The 15,200-nt window shown below is 45.8% G+C and overlaps 1 protein-coding gene across 3 annotated transcripts in view; it reads left to right on the forward strand.

The window, feature by feature from the left end:
• Positions 1–739: 739 nt before the first annotated feature.
• NECTIN3 (nectin cell adhesion molecule 3) overlaps positions 740–15,200 on the forward strand; it is a 75,025-nt gene continuing 60,564 nt past the window's right edge. Inside the window, exon 1 of one of the 3 annotated variants that reach the window (XM_032219232.1) lies at positions 740–1,158. In XM_032219232.1, the coding sequence (XP_032075123.1) occupies positions 996–1,158 (163 nt within the window). In that variant the 5' untranslated portion in view covers positions 740–995. The remainder of the gene's footprint in view (positions 1,159–15,200) is intronic. The other 2 variants (XM_032219233.1, XM_032219231.1) reach the window with 2 other exon arrangements.

Genomic DNA, 15,200 nt, shown 5'->3' on the forward strand with positions numbered 1-15,200 from the left:
AAAACAATTCTCGCCAGGTTCGTGCAAAATCGTCCCCACGAAGCGGCGGGATGGGGCGGGAAGGAATCCCGCACTGGCGTTAGTGAGCGTGGTGAACCACTCCTGGCGCAGGCAAATATGGCAAGTCGTGTCACGGATACATGATACTTGGTGGCGAGGAATTGCTGGGTTTGGGGCGGGAAAACTGATGATGATTTGCCTCGAGACAGAGAGAAAAACCCCGGTCTTCATCTCCTTTCTCCTTCTTGATGTGTGTTTGTAGTGCTCTGTTCACGGCTTTTAGCTGGTCGGAGGACCCAATTATCCCAGGGGTAAAAGCGAAAGAGTGAGCTAGCAAAGGCATTTGTCAGCAAGCCAAGTTTTCCAGCATCGTGAGAGATTTGCAGTAACAATGCCAAAGAGTAAATGAAGAGGATGGGGAAAAAAAGGACTGGGAAGTAAGGAAAAAGATGGGAGGAGGAAATTATGGCCAAGAACTACTATATCACCGGTTAAAACAAAGAACGCGCAGAAATACTCTACGGAGAAAGGGAAAAATGTGGATGAAGCAAAAAAGCGAGAGAAAAGCAAAGCAATGATTCCACCCTCCCCCCCCCCTTTTGGGTTGGTACAAGTGAGTAGGGGGAAGGAATGGAACGTACCAATAACATTTATGGGGAGACGAAGAAGACATTGTGACATCTCTGAGATGGCCAGCTTCCCATGAGGTGCTACGTCACCCGAACTGGGGACAGCTCCTTAGGGAATGGCCTCGGAGAAGGGAGAAGCTTCGGGCGCCGCGGCTCAGCGCGCGTGGGGGAAAGTCCGCCTTTCCTCCCCCCTCCTCTGGCAGGCGGGGTGGTGTGTCCCGTTCCTTTGGAGGGAGGGGCGGCGGGGGCGGCGCCTTTCCTCACAGTGACACACGGACCCGGCGCAGGGAAGAGGAGAGGGAGGCTGTAGCGGGAGCGCTTGGGAGTCGTAGCGGCGGCGGTTGGGAGTAGCTTCTAGCCTCCAGCATGGCCGGGTCCATAGAGACGGCCGTTCCGCCCGGCCGCGAGTTAGCCTCCTCTTCTTCTTCTTCCCCTTCGGCCCGGCATTGTTGCTGCTGCCGCCGCCGAACCATGCTTGCTTTACCCGGCTTGCTATCGTTGGGTTTGCTCCTCTCCCGCGTCTGCTGCGGTGAGTAGTGCAGAAACTTTTTTTTTTCCTCCGGGAAGGGGGCGGTGGTGGTTCGCCGGACCAAACCAGTTTCCTCCCAGAGTCCGTCCCAACGTGGAGCTCGAAGGGGGCTGCTGTTGGGAGAGGAGTGGCGGGCGGGGACTTCGGGGAAACTTTTCTTCGGCCGCTCCGCCAGCGAAGTTTCGGTCGGAAAAAAGGGGGCGGCGGTGAGGCGAGAAGAAAACGCCTCACTTCTTAAAGGACCGAAAAGAATAGCTCTTAAACCCCCCACCCCGCTCTCTTCCCCCAGTTCCTGGAGGGGTTTCATTCCCGCGTTAATATTTTACCCACATGTAAATGCAGCGGCGGAGTGGTGGTAGTGGGGAGCTCGGGCGGAGCGGCCGCTTCGGGGCAGCGGAGCGGCGGTGGCATTCGGCGAGTGCAGGCGGAGAGATACCGCGAATCCAGCGGAGACGGGATGGGGGGGACGGAGAAACCAGGTGGGGGGGAAAGGGGTGCGTGAGAGAAAAAGAGTTGCCGTGCTCGGCGTTTCTCGTTCGCGGGGCTCCCAGCCTTAGCTGCGAAACTTGGTTAACGCGCGTTGCATCGCTTTGCGCGGACTAACCGGGATCCGAGCCGTTGGGGATAAACATTGGTGACCATCGCGCCCTGAAGCGTCTCTCTCTCTCTCCCGGTAGGCGTCTCTCTCCGGCGGCGATTTGGTAGGAGCTGACTAGAGCCTGCAATTCATTCTATTAGAAACGTGTGTGTGTGTTTTGTGTGTCTGCCTCAGGCTTGTGTTTCTATAAGAAGCGCGGCTCCGGGCAGGGAGGGGTTGGGGGGGGACACAAAAAGTGTGGTGTGTCCCGCTGCCTTGTTATGGTTTGTTGTCGGCGCTGTTGCTGGGAGTTAAGAGCTTGTAGGGATTCCACTTGTCACATTTGGAGTCGCCGAGACCGTTACACGTCCAGCATTCTGGGAGGACCCTGGCGGGCAGGGCTGGCTGGAAGCTGCGTTGGCTGCCCTCCCCTCGCCGTCTCGGCTGATGAGGGGGTAGCCTTTAATTGGGAGGTGGGGAAGGGGTGGAGGACAGGCGGATGTCATTATGTAGCTGGACTCCGCCCTTTCCAATACATTCCATTCCGGATTCCCTACCTTTCTCGGGATTGGGCGGAAGACGGGGTAACTCCCCCCTCCCAACTGATTAGGATTGGCAAATAACTAGCTTGACGTTTATTAGCAGGTGCTGAAGTGAGCGCAGCTGTGTAGGATATTCTAGTTCCCTATTTTAGAATCTTTTTTAGTCTTAAGTCTACTACCTACTCTATATTTTTTTTTAATCAGGGCACCAGTTAGAGGGCGGAAAGGCAGGTATTGGTACTACAGTGAACTCAAAAGAGAGCTAAACAATGAACGTAAACACCACAAATCTACTTTGGAAGGATTAAAGGTGGATTTGTGTGAAGTGATTGCAGAAAACAGCATGTAAAGATTATTTAACTTGTGCAGTACTAATGCTGTCTTATCTGATCTTCTGGGAGCTTAATCAAAAGTAAATACTGCTGAGTTTGTTTCAGGCAAGCAGGAATGGCATTGCAAACTAATTTTCTAGTAGTTTGTAGCTGGAATATGAAGGACAGAGGATAGTTCCTAATTGTCTGTGGTAGTTCTGCTCTGCCATAAAATTGTGTTATGAAAAAGGAGATAAAATATCCTATGGTGAAATATTTTGGGTAAACCTGGGTATATGGAAGACTACCTACCACAAGAGCTAAATGGCTTCATCCTTCTAGTTCGAAAGGTGAGAAGAGTGACTATACTGATTTCACATAATACTTTACTACTGTAATAATGATTGTAAGGTGATCTGAAACACAGATTTTGAATAGAAATAAAATAGTCATAGAAAACTAATCTGTTTTTTTAAATCATAGCTTGCTTATTATGCCTCTTGAGTTTTTTCCAAGAGTAAGTTTTACTAGTTAAAATATGTTGACGTTTGACAGGATAATTCGATATTGGAAAAGGCTGAACACTGAATCAAACTCTAATGCATCCTTATAAAAGCGTCATTATATACAAATTTACAATGCATTTATGAGCATAAGAAAGCTTTTCTTGAATTTAAATCATTTGAAGTTGGGGGAAATGTTATATTTAGCACAACATAAAGAAAAAAAACTTAGTTTACTGTGCCTTTGCATGCTATACTCAAACAGGTTTTAATCCATTTCATGGCTTGTTATTTTGTGTAGGCTGAGATCAATACCAACTGAACTCAAGGTGTGATTTACAAAGTTAATGCCACCTTCCACTCTGCTGGCATACCTTTAGAAGCAGAATGAATTCAGTAGAACTTAATTTAAAATGCAAGTGGACAAATTTTTAAAATTATAAGAGCTATGTTTGACATCTAAATTTGTTGAGAAAAATATGGCTTGTAGGAAAGTAAGGATATCCTTAACATTGTGTTTATAATGAATAGCTAATCCAACAGTTGCCAAATATATCCTTTATTTTGTAGTTTTCTTCAGAACATGATATGTACAGTTATTAGATTTTATTAAATGTTTCAAACCTGTTTGAAGACTATCTAGTCTATTGCCTTTTCAATAGTCCTGAAATTTGCCTCAGTTTCTGGAAATTGTTTTTTTTTTAGCTTTTTGCTTTATTCTAGTAAGATTTATAATATAAGCAGTAAATTGGCAGTCAAAGTTGTGCTTTGTTTATAAGTACATATTATAACTAGTTTATAGCTATTCACCATAGACAACCATTGTGAATACACATTTTCTCTTACTGAGTTTAGTTTGAAAAAGTATAAAGCCAACATATTTCTCAGCTCTATTCATCATGTTTTTTTTCTACAAGAGTTATATGAGACTGGATCAAAACACTTGTTGAACTCCAAATGATATGCTAATTGTTTTCTAAACTAAAACAAAAAATTTATGCCACCAAGAGACTGAAATGAATTTTGAGCTAAATTTGTTGCAGAATTTCTACTCAAAATGAAATTTATATAAAGTCATTTATCTAGCAAGGATTGAGTTGGAATGTGTGAGCATTATGATATGCTTGTTTACTATTAGATTTCAATAAACTTAGAGTAAGTTATTTAAGATGTCATGCTATCCACAGGACACCTCACCTATACAGTCATTTTTGTTGCCGTTGAGTCCTCTAACCTTGAAGTAATATATGTACCATATTTATTGGACTATAAGACACACTGGAGTATAACAGGCAGGTCCATTTTTGCAAAAAAAAAAAATGGATGCTGGAGGTGGGATTTCAGGAAGCCAATGCTGTAATCAGTGTATAAGACGCACCCAGATTTTCTTTTTTGGGGGAGAAAATATGTGTCTTATACTCCAAAAAATATGTACTTCACAGTTTATAGGATGCCTCATAATGTAAAGGATTTAGGCACTACCAAGATTTTGAAGAGGAAATTCTCCAGTGCACTGCTCAGAGAGCCCAAATGCTGGGTTAACACAGCCTATCTGCCCTTGGACTGAGTGATGTTTTTCTTGACCACGCCTCCCTTTGCCTGCACATGCTCAATTCGAAAACTCAGTCCGCCCGAGTTAGGGCTGTTTTGGGAGAGCTCCAGTCTAAGAGCAGAAAGGCTGGAAAAAGTTTCCCAATTTGGACCACGTTTAAATTCTCAGATAGAGGAAATCACGCTTCTACATCAGGTCTGTCTATTTGCCTCCAGTGAGGCTTCCGTCGCTTTAAGAGAAGGGCTGCCGGGTTTTCCCTGCTGTTGCTAATTGCAAGCACTGCAGGGGGTTGAAAAGGCTTGCACAGCGGGGGCTGGCTAGCAAGGGAGCAATTAGTGGGATAAACCAAGTTCCCTGTTGGAACAGGGGCGTCCCAGGGGGAGGAAAAGTCCAGCAAGGCTCTGAGAAGGCTCTAAAGCAGGTGAGCCGGATTGCTAGGATTCCCTCGCCTGCTCCATTTTGCCCGGCAACAGCAGCAACGGCTGGAGCCTTCGCGCGCCTTTCAGGGCTGGAAAGAGCGGGAAGCGGCTGCGTGCGCACCCCCCGCCATTTTGGATCGCTCCGACTCACTGGGCAGAGCGGCAGAGCTCAGAGCGTGCGAGGAACAAGGCAGCAAGAAGAGCCCAGCCAGCCAACGGAGCCTCAGCGAGCCCTCAACGACTGCAGAACGCCGCGGGGAGGCTGGGGGCTAGTCTGGGAAGCCAGCTAGTCTCTCCCTCCGGAAAATAAGCTAAGTCTCGGGGAACCGAGGGCGGTGGGAGGAAGGAAATCCGACCCCAAGGCGGCCCTTCCCTCCTGGAGATTCTGCCAGCGCTTTTGGACTGCAAAGGCCAGCGCGTGCCCATCCCAACTCCAGCTATCTTCCAGGCCTCGTGGGGACCTGAAATGGCTGAGGAATGCAGGGAGGCCTTAGGGGATCAGGTGGGGCCCTCCAGCAAGCGCTGCAAGCTGGATCCCTCTGTAAAGAAAGGCAAAGGGCACAAAGGCTCACTTGAAAGGTCTTCTCCAAGAGCCACAGTGGATCCCAGGGAGGTTTCAAGGCCCCTTCAGCCAGAACCTAGCCCAGACCGTCGCAGCAGGGAGTCAGCTTCCCCTGATCGTGAGGCCCAATCCCCCGGGGACAGTGAATTCTTGTCTGGGGATAACTATGCATCCAGGGATCCATCTCCTGAAGCATCTTGGGGGTACCCCGACTCCCCTAGCTCCTCCATCGGAGAGGAACGAGATTCTGTCCAGAATTCCCCCTTTGGGAAGGGTGGATCCAGCTCAGGCAGGCCTAGCCGTCGCAGGCCCAGTAAGCAAAAGAAAAAAAGGGGAAAAAGTCCTGCTCTTTCGGATGAAATGAGGGAGGTAATTGCCTTAGCCATCTCCCAAGGGATAGCTGAAGGCATTAAGCGCTAGGGCTCTCGCAAGGGCAAGGCCCCAAAGGAGAAACGCAAACCTAGGGCCTCCACCTCTAAGCAGCCTGTATCCTCTCCATCTTCAAGCCCCTCTCACTCTGGGTTATCAAGTTCTGAGCAGGAAGAAGGGGAGATTTTCGCCCTTTCCGAAGACGAAAACCCCACCCCTGACAAGCCAAAATTCTCTGGCCTGTTTCAACCGTCATTCAAGTCTATCTTGCACAAAGCCATGACGGCCACAGAGTTAGGCCCCACTTCCAGACCTGAGGCCTCTCAGGCTTCCACTTCCAAGGATCTTAAGCATGGGTTGTTCAAAGAGACAGTAGAAACTCCCGAGGTTATTCCTGTGCCAGACCTATTTATGGACGCGGTACAGCGCCAGTGGCTACAGCCGGGCACCCTGACCAACCCCAGTGGGGGGGATAGAACTCTATATGCAGTAGAAGATAAAATGGAGGAAATCCTCAAATTCCCAGAAGTAGATGCCCCAGTCGTGTCTCTGACTTCCAATTCCAACCTGCCAGCTGAGCTCCTAGAGGGACTTAAGGCAGAAGATAAGAGGTCAGAAAAGGCATGTCAGAAAACACACATGGCGTCTGCCTGGGCCATCAAGGCATCCACCTCTGCCTCCTTTTTTATTAGGGCCACCCTATTCTGGCTGCGCCAACTCAGGTCCAGACCCCCGCCCAGGAAATCTAGGTGGCGCCATGAGCTAACCAAGATTATTACCGCTGTCGAGTATTCGGCGGATGCCACCTTGACAGCAGCAAAATTCTCTTCCAGAGCTCTAGCTTCCAATATCACCTCCCGCCGCCTCCTATGGCTCAGGCACTGGCAGGCCGAAATGAAGGCTAAATGGAAGCTGGCATCGGCCCTATTTAAAGGGGGCTTTCTGTTTGGAGAGGCCCTGGACAAGTTTGTCACCGAAACCAAGGACAAACGCAAGATCCTTCCGGCAACCTTTAAAAGGGGTGACCGGAAAGGGGCGGGGTCCTTTCGTAAGAGACCCTACAGGAGCCAGGAAACAGGGCAATCTTCTCACCCTTCCTCCTATCAGAGGCCCTTTCAGGCAGGGGGGGATAGGCACCAAGACAGATCCTTCGGGGCTCGTGCCAACCAATCCCAGTCTTCCTTTCGGAGACCATTCCGAGGAGGAGGAAACAACAGTGGTGGATCCCGGCCCTTTCGTAAGGGAAAGTGACGGTCACAGGGATCCCCCCATCGGGGGTCGGCTACGGCTGTATGCCGACAGGTGGGAGGAGATAACATCGGACAAGTGGGTCCTCAACACCATTCGCAAGGGCCTTGTCCTGGACTTCCTATCCTTTCCCCAAAGAAAGTTTATCCACTGCCCTACCCCCAGGAACCCAGAAAAGAGGGAACGCATGAGGGCAGAAATCTGCCATCTCCTAGAGATAGAGGCGATAGAGCCAGTCCCCAGGGATCAGCAGGGGAGGGGCTTCTATTCGATCCTCTTCCTAGTGCCCAAAAGTTCAGGGGGGTGGAGGGCCATCTTGGACCTCAAGAGCCTAAATCAGCATCTGGCTTACAAGAGGTTCAAGATGCAGTCGCTCCACTCCATCCTGGGCTGTGTGAGGGAGGGGGACCTATTGACATCAATAGATCTCAAAGAGGCCTACCTGCATGTCCCCATCCATGTGGCCCACACGCGGTTCCTGAGGTTCTACGTGGAAGGGAAGCATTTCCAGTACAGGGCTCTTCCCTTCGGGCTATCATCTGCGCCCAGAACATTCACCAAAATTCTGGCAGTGCTAGCGGCTCATCTCCGCAACCATCCGGTTCGTCTGGAATGTTATTTAGACGACATAATCATTCACTCTCTCACCACCAAGCAGGCACACCGCGATGTTTCTCTAACTGTGCAGACCCTGCAGTACCATGGCTTCTCTGTCAACATGGAGAAGAGCCAGTTCCGACCATCCACCTGTATACAGCACCTGGGTGCGGTCATCAACTCCACCTCCTGCCAGGTATTTCTTTCGCCAGACCGGCTGTCGAACCTGAGACGCAGAGTGAAGCACTGCAGCCTTGCCAGGTCGGTACCCATCATTCAGCTGTCCCAGCTCCTAGGGATAATGATCTCATGCCTGGGGGTGGTTCCCTGGGCTCGCCTTCACGCCAGGGAGCTGCAGTGGTTTCTGCTGCCAGTGCAGAGGGCCAGGAACAGCAACTCACTCAGGCGGGTTCGGCTCCCACGAAAGGTGATCCGGTCTCTGGCATGGTGGAGGTCCAAGGCAGTCAGGAAGGGCTGCCTGTTCAAGGAGCCGGAGAGACTAGTTGTCACCACGGATGCCAGCCTCCTGGGGTGGGGCGCCCACTGTCAGGGCCACCTAGCCCAAGGCCGATGGACTCAGAGGGAGGCCGCCCACAGCATCAATTGGCTGGAACTGAGGGCAGCTCACCTAGCGCTGAGAAAGTTCGCATCTCTAGTAAGAGGGGCTCATGTACTGTTGATGACAGACAATGTGGCGACAAAAGCGCACATAAACCGGCAAGGGGGCACTCGATCAAAGGCCCTCATGCTCGAGGCAGAAGCGCTGGGCAGGTGGGCGGAACGTCATCTGGCTTCTCTCAGTGCAGATCACATCTCCGGCGTAAGCAACCGGGAAGCAGACTGGCTGAGCCGCCAACGCATCGACCACTCGGAGTGGCGCCTGCACCCGGACCTGTTCCAGCAGATCGTGAGGAGGTTCAGCAAGCCACAGGTAGACCTGTTTGCCACACATAACAACACACAGCTCCCACGCTTCTTCAGTCGCTACCACTCGCCCCAGGCGGAGGGAACAAATGCTCTGAGGTCAGCGTGGCCTCAGGGACTTCTGTATGCCTTCCCTCCACTTCCGCTCATCCCTCAAGTGGTGAACAAGCTCCTGACCGAAAGGCAGACCTCATTCTGGTGGCTCCCTTCTGGCCCAGAAGGCCCTGGTACGCAGACCTGGTCAGCCTCTCAGTTCAAAGACCTTGGAGAATCCCCCGGGACAAGATTGCCCTCAGCCAGGGGGCCATCATCCATCCGGAGCCCCAGTGGCTGCAGCTAGCCGTTTGGCACTTGAAGGGGAGCTCCTGAGAAAGCAAAAATTCTCTGACCAGGTCATTCGAACAATCCAAGCGTCCAGGAAGCCCTCTACGACTAGAATCTACGATGCCACCTGGGCCGCCTTCTCACGGTGGTGCAAGACTAGGAACATAGAGGCCTCCTCAGCCTCGATCCCCCAGACCCTAGACTTTTTGCAAGAGGGTCTGGATAAGGGCCTTGCAGTCAGCACCCTCAGACGCCAGGTTGCAGCGTTGTCTACCATCCTGGCAAAGGGCTCCTCTCGCTCGCTGAGTCAGCTCCCCCAGATCAAGAGCTTTCTCAAGGGAGCAGCGAACATCAGCCCTCCAACTGTTCACCGGTATCCGTCATGGGATCTTCCATTTGTGCTTAAGGCCCTGACCAAAGCCCCATTTGAGCCTTTAAAAAAGACCAGTCTGCGCTACCTCACCATCAAAACCGCTTTCCTGATGGCCATTACATCCGCTCGCAGGGTAGCCGAGCTTGCTGCGCTCTCTGTCAGGGAGGATTTGTGCGTAGTTCACCCGGACAGAGTAATATTGAGACTTGATCCGTCATTTGCTCCGAAAATTAACTCCCTGTTTCACAGGACTCAAGAACTTATTTTGCCCAACTTCTGTCCCCATCCTTCTCACCCAAAGGAGCGTGAGTGGCACAAGCTGGACGTGAGACGGGCCGTGCGCACGTATGTAAAGAGAACAAAGGACTACCGCCGGTCAGAGGCTTTCTTTGTCTCCTTCCTCCCTGCGTCCCTGGGCCGCAAGGTCTCCTCTCACACTGTGGGACGTTGGCTACGTGCTTGCATCAAACTGGCATATGAGCACCAGGGCAAGACGGCTCCGAGACGAATCACCGCTCACTCCACCAGGAGTGCTGCAACGTCTGCAGCCTGGGCAACCCAGGCCTCTATCCTAGACATTTGTAGAGCGGCCACCTGGGCTTCCCCCACGGCCTTTATTAGAAACTATAAGATTGACAACTTTGCCTCAGCCGAAGCCTCCTTTGGCAGAAGAGTATTACAAAGAGTGGCTGGAATGCCAGAGGCTTCGGCGCTTCCCCACCCTGGGACTCAATAGCTTGGGCATGTCCCAGCATTTGGGCTCTCTGAGCAGTGCACTGGAGAAAGACCGTTGGCTTACCTGAACGGTCGTTCTCGGGGCACTGCGAAGAGAGCCCAAACCCACCCGGGTGTTAGTATTGAACGATGTGGCTGTATTGACTGTATTTGATTACAGGACGGTTCCTTCGTTTTCGAATTGAGCATGTGCAGGCAAAGGGAGGCGTGGTCAAGAAAAACATCACTCAGTCCAAGGGCAGATAGGCTGTGTTAACCCAGCATTTGGGCTCTCTTCGCAGTGCCCCGAGAACGACCGTTCAGGTAAGCCAACGGTCTTTTTTTAAAAAAAGTTTTTGCTCTCCCCAGCCCCCAAGAGCACTCTGCAGGCCTCCCAAATTCTCTGCATGCCCCATTTTTTGTGAAAAATGGGGCATACCAAGGGGTTTGGAAGGTGAAAAATGGGCCATTTTTCTCAAAAGTGGGGTGTGCAGAAGGTTTGGGAGGCCTGTAGAGTGCTCCTGGGGGTTGGGGAGTGCAAAAATGAGCAAAAACCAGCCCATTTATCCCCAAAAGGCTACCATTTTTTTTTTTGCAGAAACGAGGCCTGCAGAGTGCTCCTGGGGGCTTGGGAAGGCAAAAACACCCCAGTTTTTGTGAAAAAATGGGCCTTTTTTACTTGTTTCTCCTCTCCCCAGCCCCCAGGAGCGGTCTACAGGCTTCTCAAACCCTCTGCACGTCCATTTTTGCAAAAAAAATGGATGCTGGGGGTGGGGTTTTAGGAGGCCAATGCTGTAATCAGTGTATAAGATGCACCCAGATTTTCTTTTTTGGGAGAGAAAATATGTGTCTTATACTCCAAAAAATATGGTACTTCACAGTTTATAGGATGCCTCATAATGTAAAGGATTTAGGCACTACCAGGGATTGTGACTTAGGTGGCTTCTTGGTTCCTGGATAATTCCAGAAAGCAATAAATCTGCCAAAAGATAAGAATTTTTTTTTATTGGGATAATTGACCTTTAATCAAAGATAAGAATTTTTTTATTGGGATAATTGACCTTTAATCACAGTAGTTTATAGTGCAATTTACACTACTATTTATATAAGATTGTTCTTCCTCTGAAATAGTCAAGCTAAATTGCAGTGACTTTCTATTTTAGTTGAAATACTTGACAATCTCTGCATACACTTTATAGAAAATGTATGCCATGTTTGATTTAGATTTTAGAGAAACCAAAATGGATATATAGATTTATGTTTTGTGCAAAGGTATAATGTAGGTTATTTGCTGAATGTGATAAAAGAGCATATAATGAAAATAAAGTATGCTTGAGAATAAATAGAAAGCTACGTTAAAGGCTCAACACTGAACCAGAGTAAACAATCCACAATGTTTTAATCATTTAATATATAGTATACTGTGTTTCTCTGAAAATAAGACAGGGTCTTTTGACCCCCCCCCCCCAAAATAAGCAGTTGGCCTTATTTTTGGGGAGGCCTTATTATTTTTGAGGTGCAGGACACAGTGAGCATGGTTACCTTATAGCTGCAGCTGCGTTGCCATATTATCAGGGAGGGCTTATTTTTGGAGGAGGGTTTATTTTAGTGCATGCGCTCAAAACCTGATTGAGCTTATTATCTGGGGAGGGCTTAATAAAGGATAAATACACATATAAGTATGCTTGTTATGATAATAGGTATGTTGGTTGAGCATGTGGATGTGTGAGAATATTTGTCTGTAGGTGAGTTTATGCTAGCTGAAAATCCAACCTTATACAACAAATGGTGGTTCAGTAAAGAATATGGATTTGAAAATGAACAAAGACATACGTGTTCTTTACAAAGCAAATTGAAACAATTATTGTAATTATGCATACATTGTGAAAATCTAATGTAGAAAAAGTAAATTTATATACTTTGCTAGAAAGTTTTTTAAAATGAGAAAGCGATTTGAGAACTTTTTCAGATTTGAAATTCTGGCATAAAGTTAATAGCACGTGTTCCATTTCACAGAATGTTTGTTGAAAGAAGTTAAAAAATGTGTGAATAAAAACTTTTGCTCATTTTCCTATATAAAAGTGAGAATTAGTTGTGTCAGGAGGTGAGATGTGAGTTGAATGCATGGGAATATAGTGAATTCATTGGAAATGGAATAGTTAAATGTCCATACTTGTCAGATTGTGTTCCCATTTTTTCAAAAAATTAATGTATATGGATAAAACTTGAGTTGGAGATATTCACGATTACTAGAATTTCAATTTAAATCCCACCCATTTATCAGCAGAGTATTCAAGCTGACTTCATGGTGAGTTTGAATGCCATAGTGAGTTTATGTATAATCATAAAGAGACCATGTAATCTATTGCACCAGATCATCTTTTACATGCAGGGTTCCAATCTGAAGTATTCCCAACAGGTGACACTTTAATGTGATCAGGAAAGAATAGAAGAAATAATTCTTATGTAATTAGTTATGTATTTATCATAAAGAAATCTTTCTTAACATTCAGTTGATGTCTGCCTTCTGGTAATTTAAGGCCATTATTCTATATTGTACTTGTGAAGATGACAAGGAACAAACCTTCATCTATGGCATACTATCTCCTTTTAAATACATGTATCCTTTTCTCAAAGTCAAATATACCAATTTTCTCATTCTTTGCAAAGTTGTGCTTCCAGGCTCCTAATAATCTTCATTGTATTATTTTGTATCTTTTTTTCATTTTCTTTGAACGTTTCTTTTATACTGAAGGAAAAAACAATATTATTATTATGTAGTCTCAAAGTCCATCCATGTTCAGGAACAAGTTTCTAGTTATGTGAACAATATGATTAAAATTGCCATTAGTGAAATGTGGTAGCTAAGTCTGAATATCAATACCGATATCAAATGAAGAATAGATGCTCCAAAGAAGGATAGAAATTGGAAGTTCTAAAGCATACAAATAGATAAAATAGGTATACCACTTCGGTGGGAAGGGACGAGTGCTCCATGATGTCTTGCTGGCCACATTACTGTGGAAATATCTTTGGACAGTGCTGGCTTAATGGCACCTGAATCAGTTGACCATCCGTTCCCATAGTTGGCAATAACTAGCAGAGTAAAATCTACTGGGACTCCTTTACCTTTATCAGAAGATAGTAGTCATGATCAGTCTAATTATATCTTGAATTGTATGGAATCATACATTTTTCATATTTGAGAAAGTGCATGTATCTGTTTACATATCTTTCTATCTTTACTATTTTCTGAGTAAAGATTTTTGGAACTAAGCTGATGCTGATGTTACCTTGTGATTACTGTAATGCTTTGTATGTGTAAATAAAAACTGAAGGTGAAGTCTTTTGCACTGGCATAAAAAAGACCGATTAATTTTTAAGATCACAATTGTGCCTGATTTTACAACCATTTTGCTGATCACTGAATGCAAATCACTGCATCCGTTAAGCAAATCACATGGTCATTAAGCTAATTGGGTTTTTCCCATTGATTTTGCTTTCGGAACCTCCCTGGGAAGGTTGCAATCCCATGACCCTGGGATGCTTCAACTGTTGTAAAATCATGTTGGTTGCCAAGCACCTGAATTTTATGGGGATACTGCAAAGGTGGTAAGTGTGAGTAAATCATTTTTTGGGTGGTATAACTTTGAATGGTTGTTAAACAAATGGTTTTAAGTTGAGTACTTTTATAGATATTGTTGTACTTTTATAGATATTGTTATATGCTGTATATCACATTCAAACTAAAAGATGCTTCAAACCATCTGGCTGTAGTGCAGAAGGAAACCCTTCTGTAACTCCTTATAGCAAATGTGTATTTCTTTTATTTATTTGGTAGGAACTGCATCCCAAACAAGATACATCTGCTTTAATGAGTTAGACAGCTGTCACATTCATGCCCCAGCATACACTTTTTGTCTTAAATTTGCAGTGCTGGAAAGTCATATTATTTAGTGAAATGCTAGCAATAAAACTGACCATTTTAAAGAAAAAAATACTGATTCATTAAGGTTTTTGTTAATACAAAATTAAACCTAAGGAAGTAATCTGGGAAACAGCAAATTTATTATTTAGATTTTGTCCCACATGTCTAATAAATGACTTAAGGCAAACAATTCTAAATCTTGATGAATGAATGAATGAATGAATGAATGAATGAATGAATGAATGAATGAATGAATGAATGATCTGGATTGTGAGAATAATAAAAACTTAATTTTTCAACTTTCTTGTAAATATTTCTGATAATTGTACATAATTTTTATAATATGGAAACAATACATCTGTTCTAATATTGTACAGGTAGTCCTCGACTTACAACAGTTCATTTAGTGAATGTTCAAAGTTCTGACACGGAAAAAAAGTGACTTAGGACCGTTTTTCACATTTACAACTAAACCACTGCAGCATCCCCATGGTCACATGATCAAAATTCAGATGCTTGGTTCATATTTATAATGGTTGTAGTGTCCCAGGGTCATGTGATCACCTTTTTGGATCTCTTGACAAGCAAAGTCAATGGGGAAACCAGTTTCACTTAACAACCGTGTTACTAATTTAACAAATGCAATGATTCACATAACAACTGTGGCAAGAAAAGTCATAAAATGGGGAAAACTCAAATATTTCACTTAGCAACATAAATTTGGGCTCAATTGTGAATGTAATTTGAGGATTACCTATATTTGCAAAATTACTAGATATAAAATAATTTTGAATCTGAATTATTACTACTATTTTGAATGAAATTCAATAGACTTTCTGTGCTACCTGATTTGAATTTTATTAGGAATTCTTTAATTAAGACCAATTAAATGAATAATACTTATTCAGAATACTAGTCTTCAGCATCTTGTTCATTTTTATAAATAATCTGGACACTGCAATGTCTTAATAGAATGTTTTTCTGTGCAAATCTCTTATTCTGCAAACCTTTTTTGCAATCTTACATTTCATGTAGCAGATCTGTGACTTAAATCTTCAAACGCATTCAGGACATCATTCTGTATGTTTTAATTGTATTT

The sequence above is a fragment of the Thamnophis elegans genome, chromosome 6 (genome assembly GCF_009769535.1).
Source record: "Thamnophis elegans isolate rThaEle1 chromosome 6, rThaEle1.pri, whole genome shotgun sequence".
NCBI classification, from domain to species: Eukaryota; Metazoa; Chordata; class Lepidosauria; order Squamata; family Colubridae; genus Thamnophis; species Thamnophis elegans.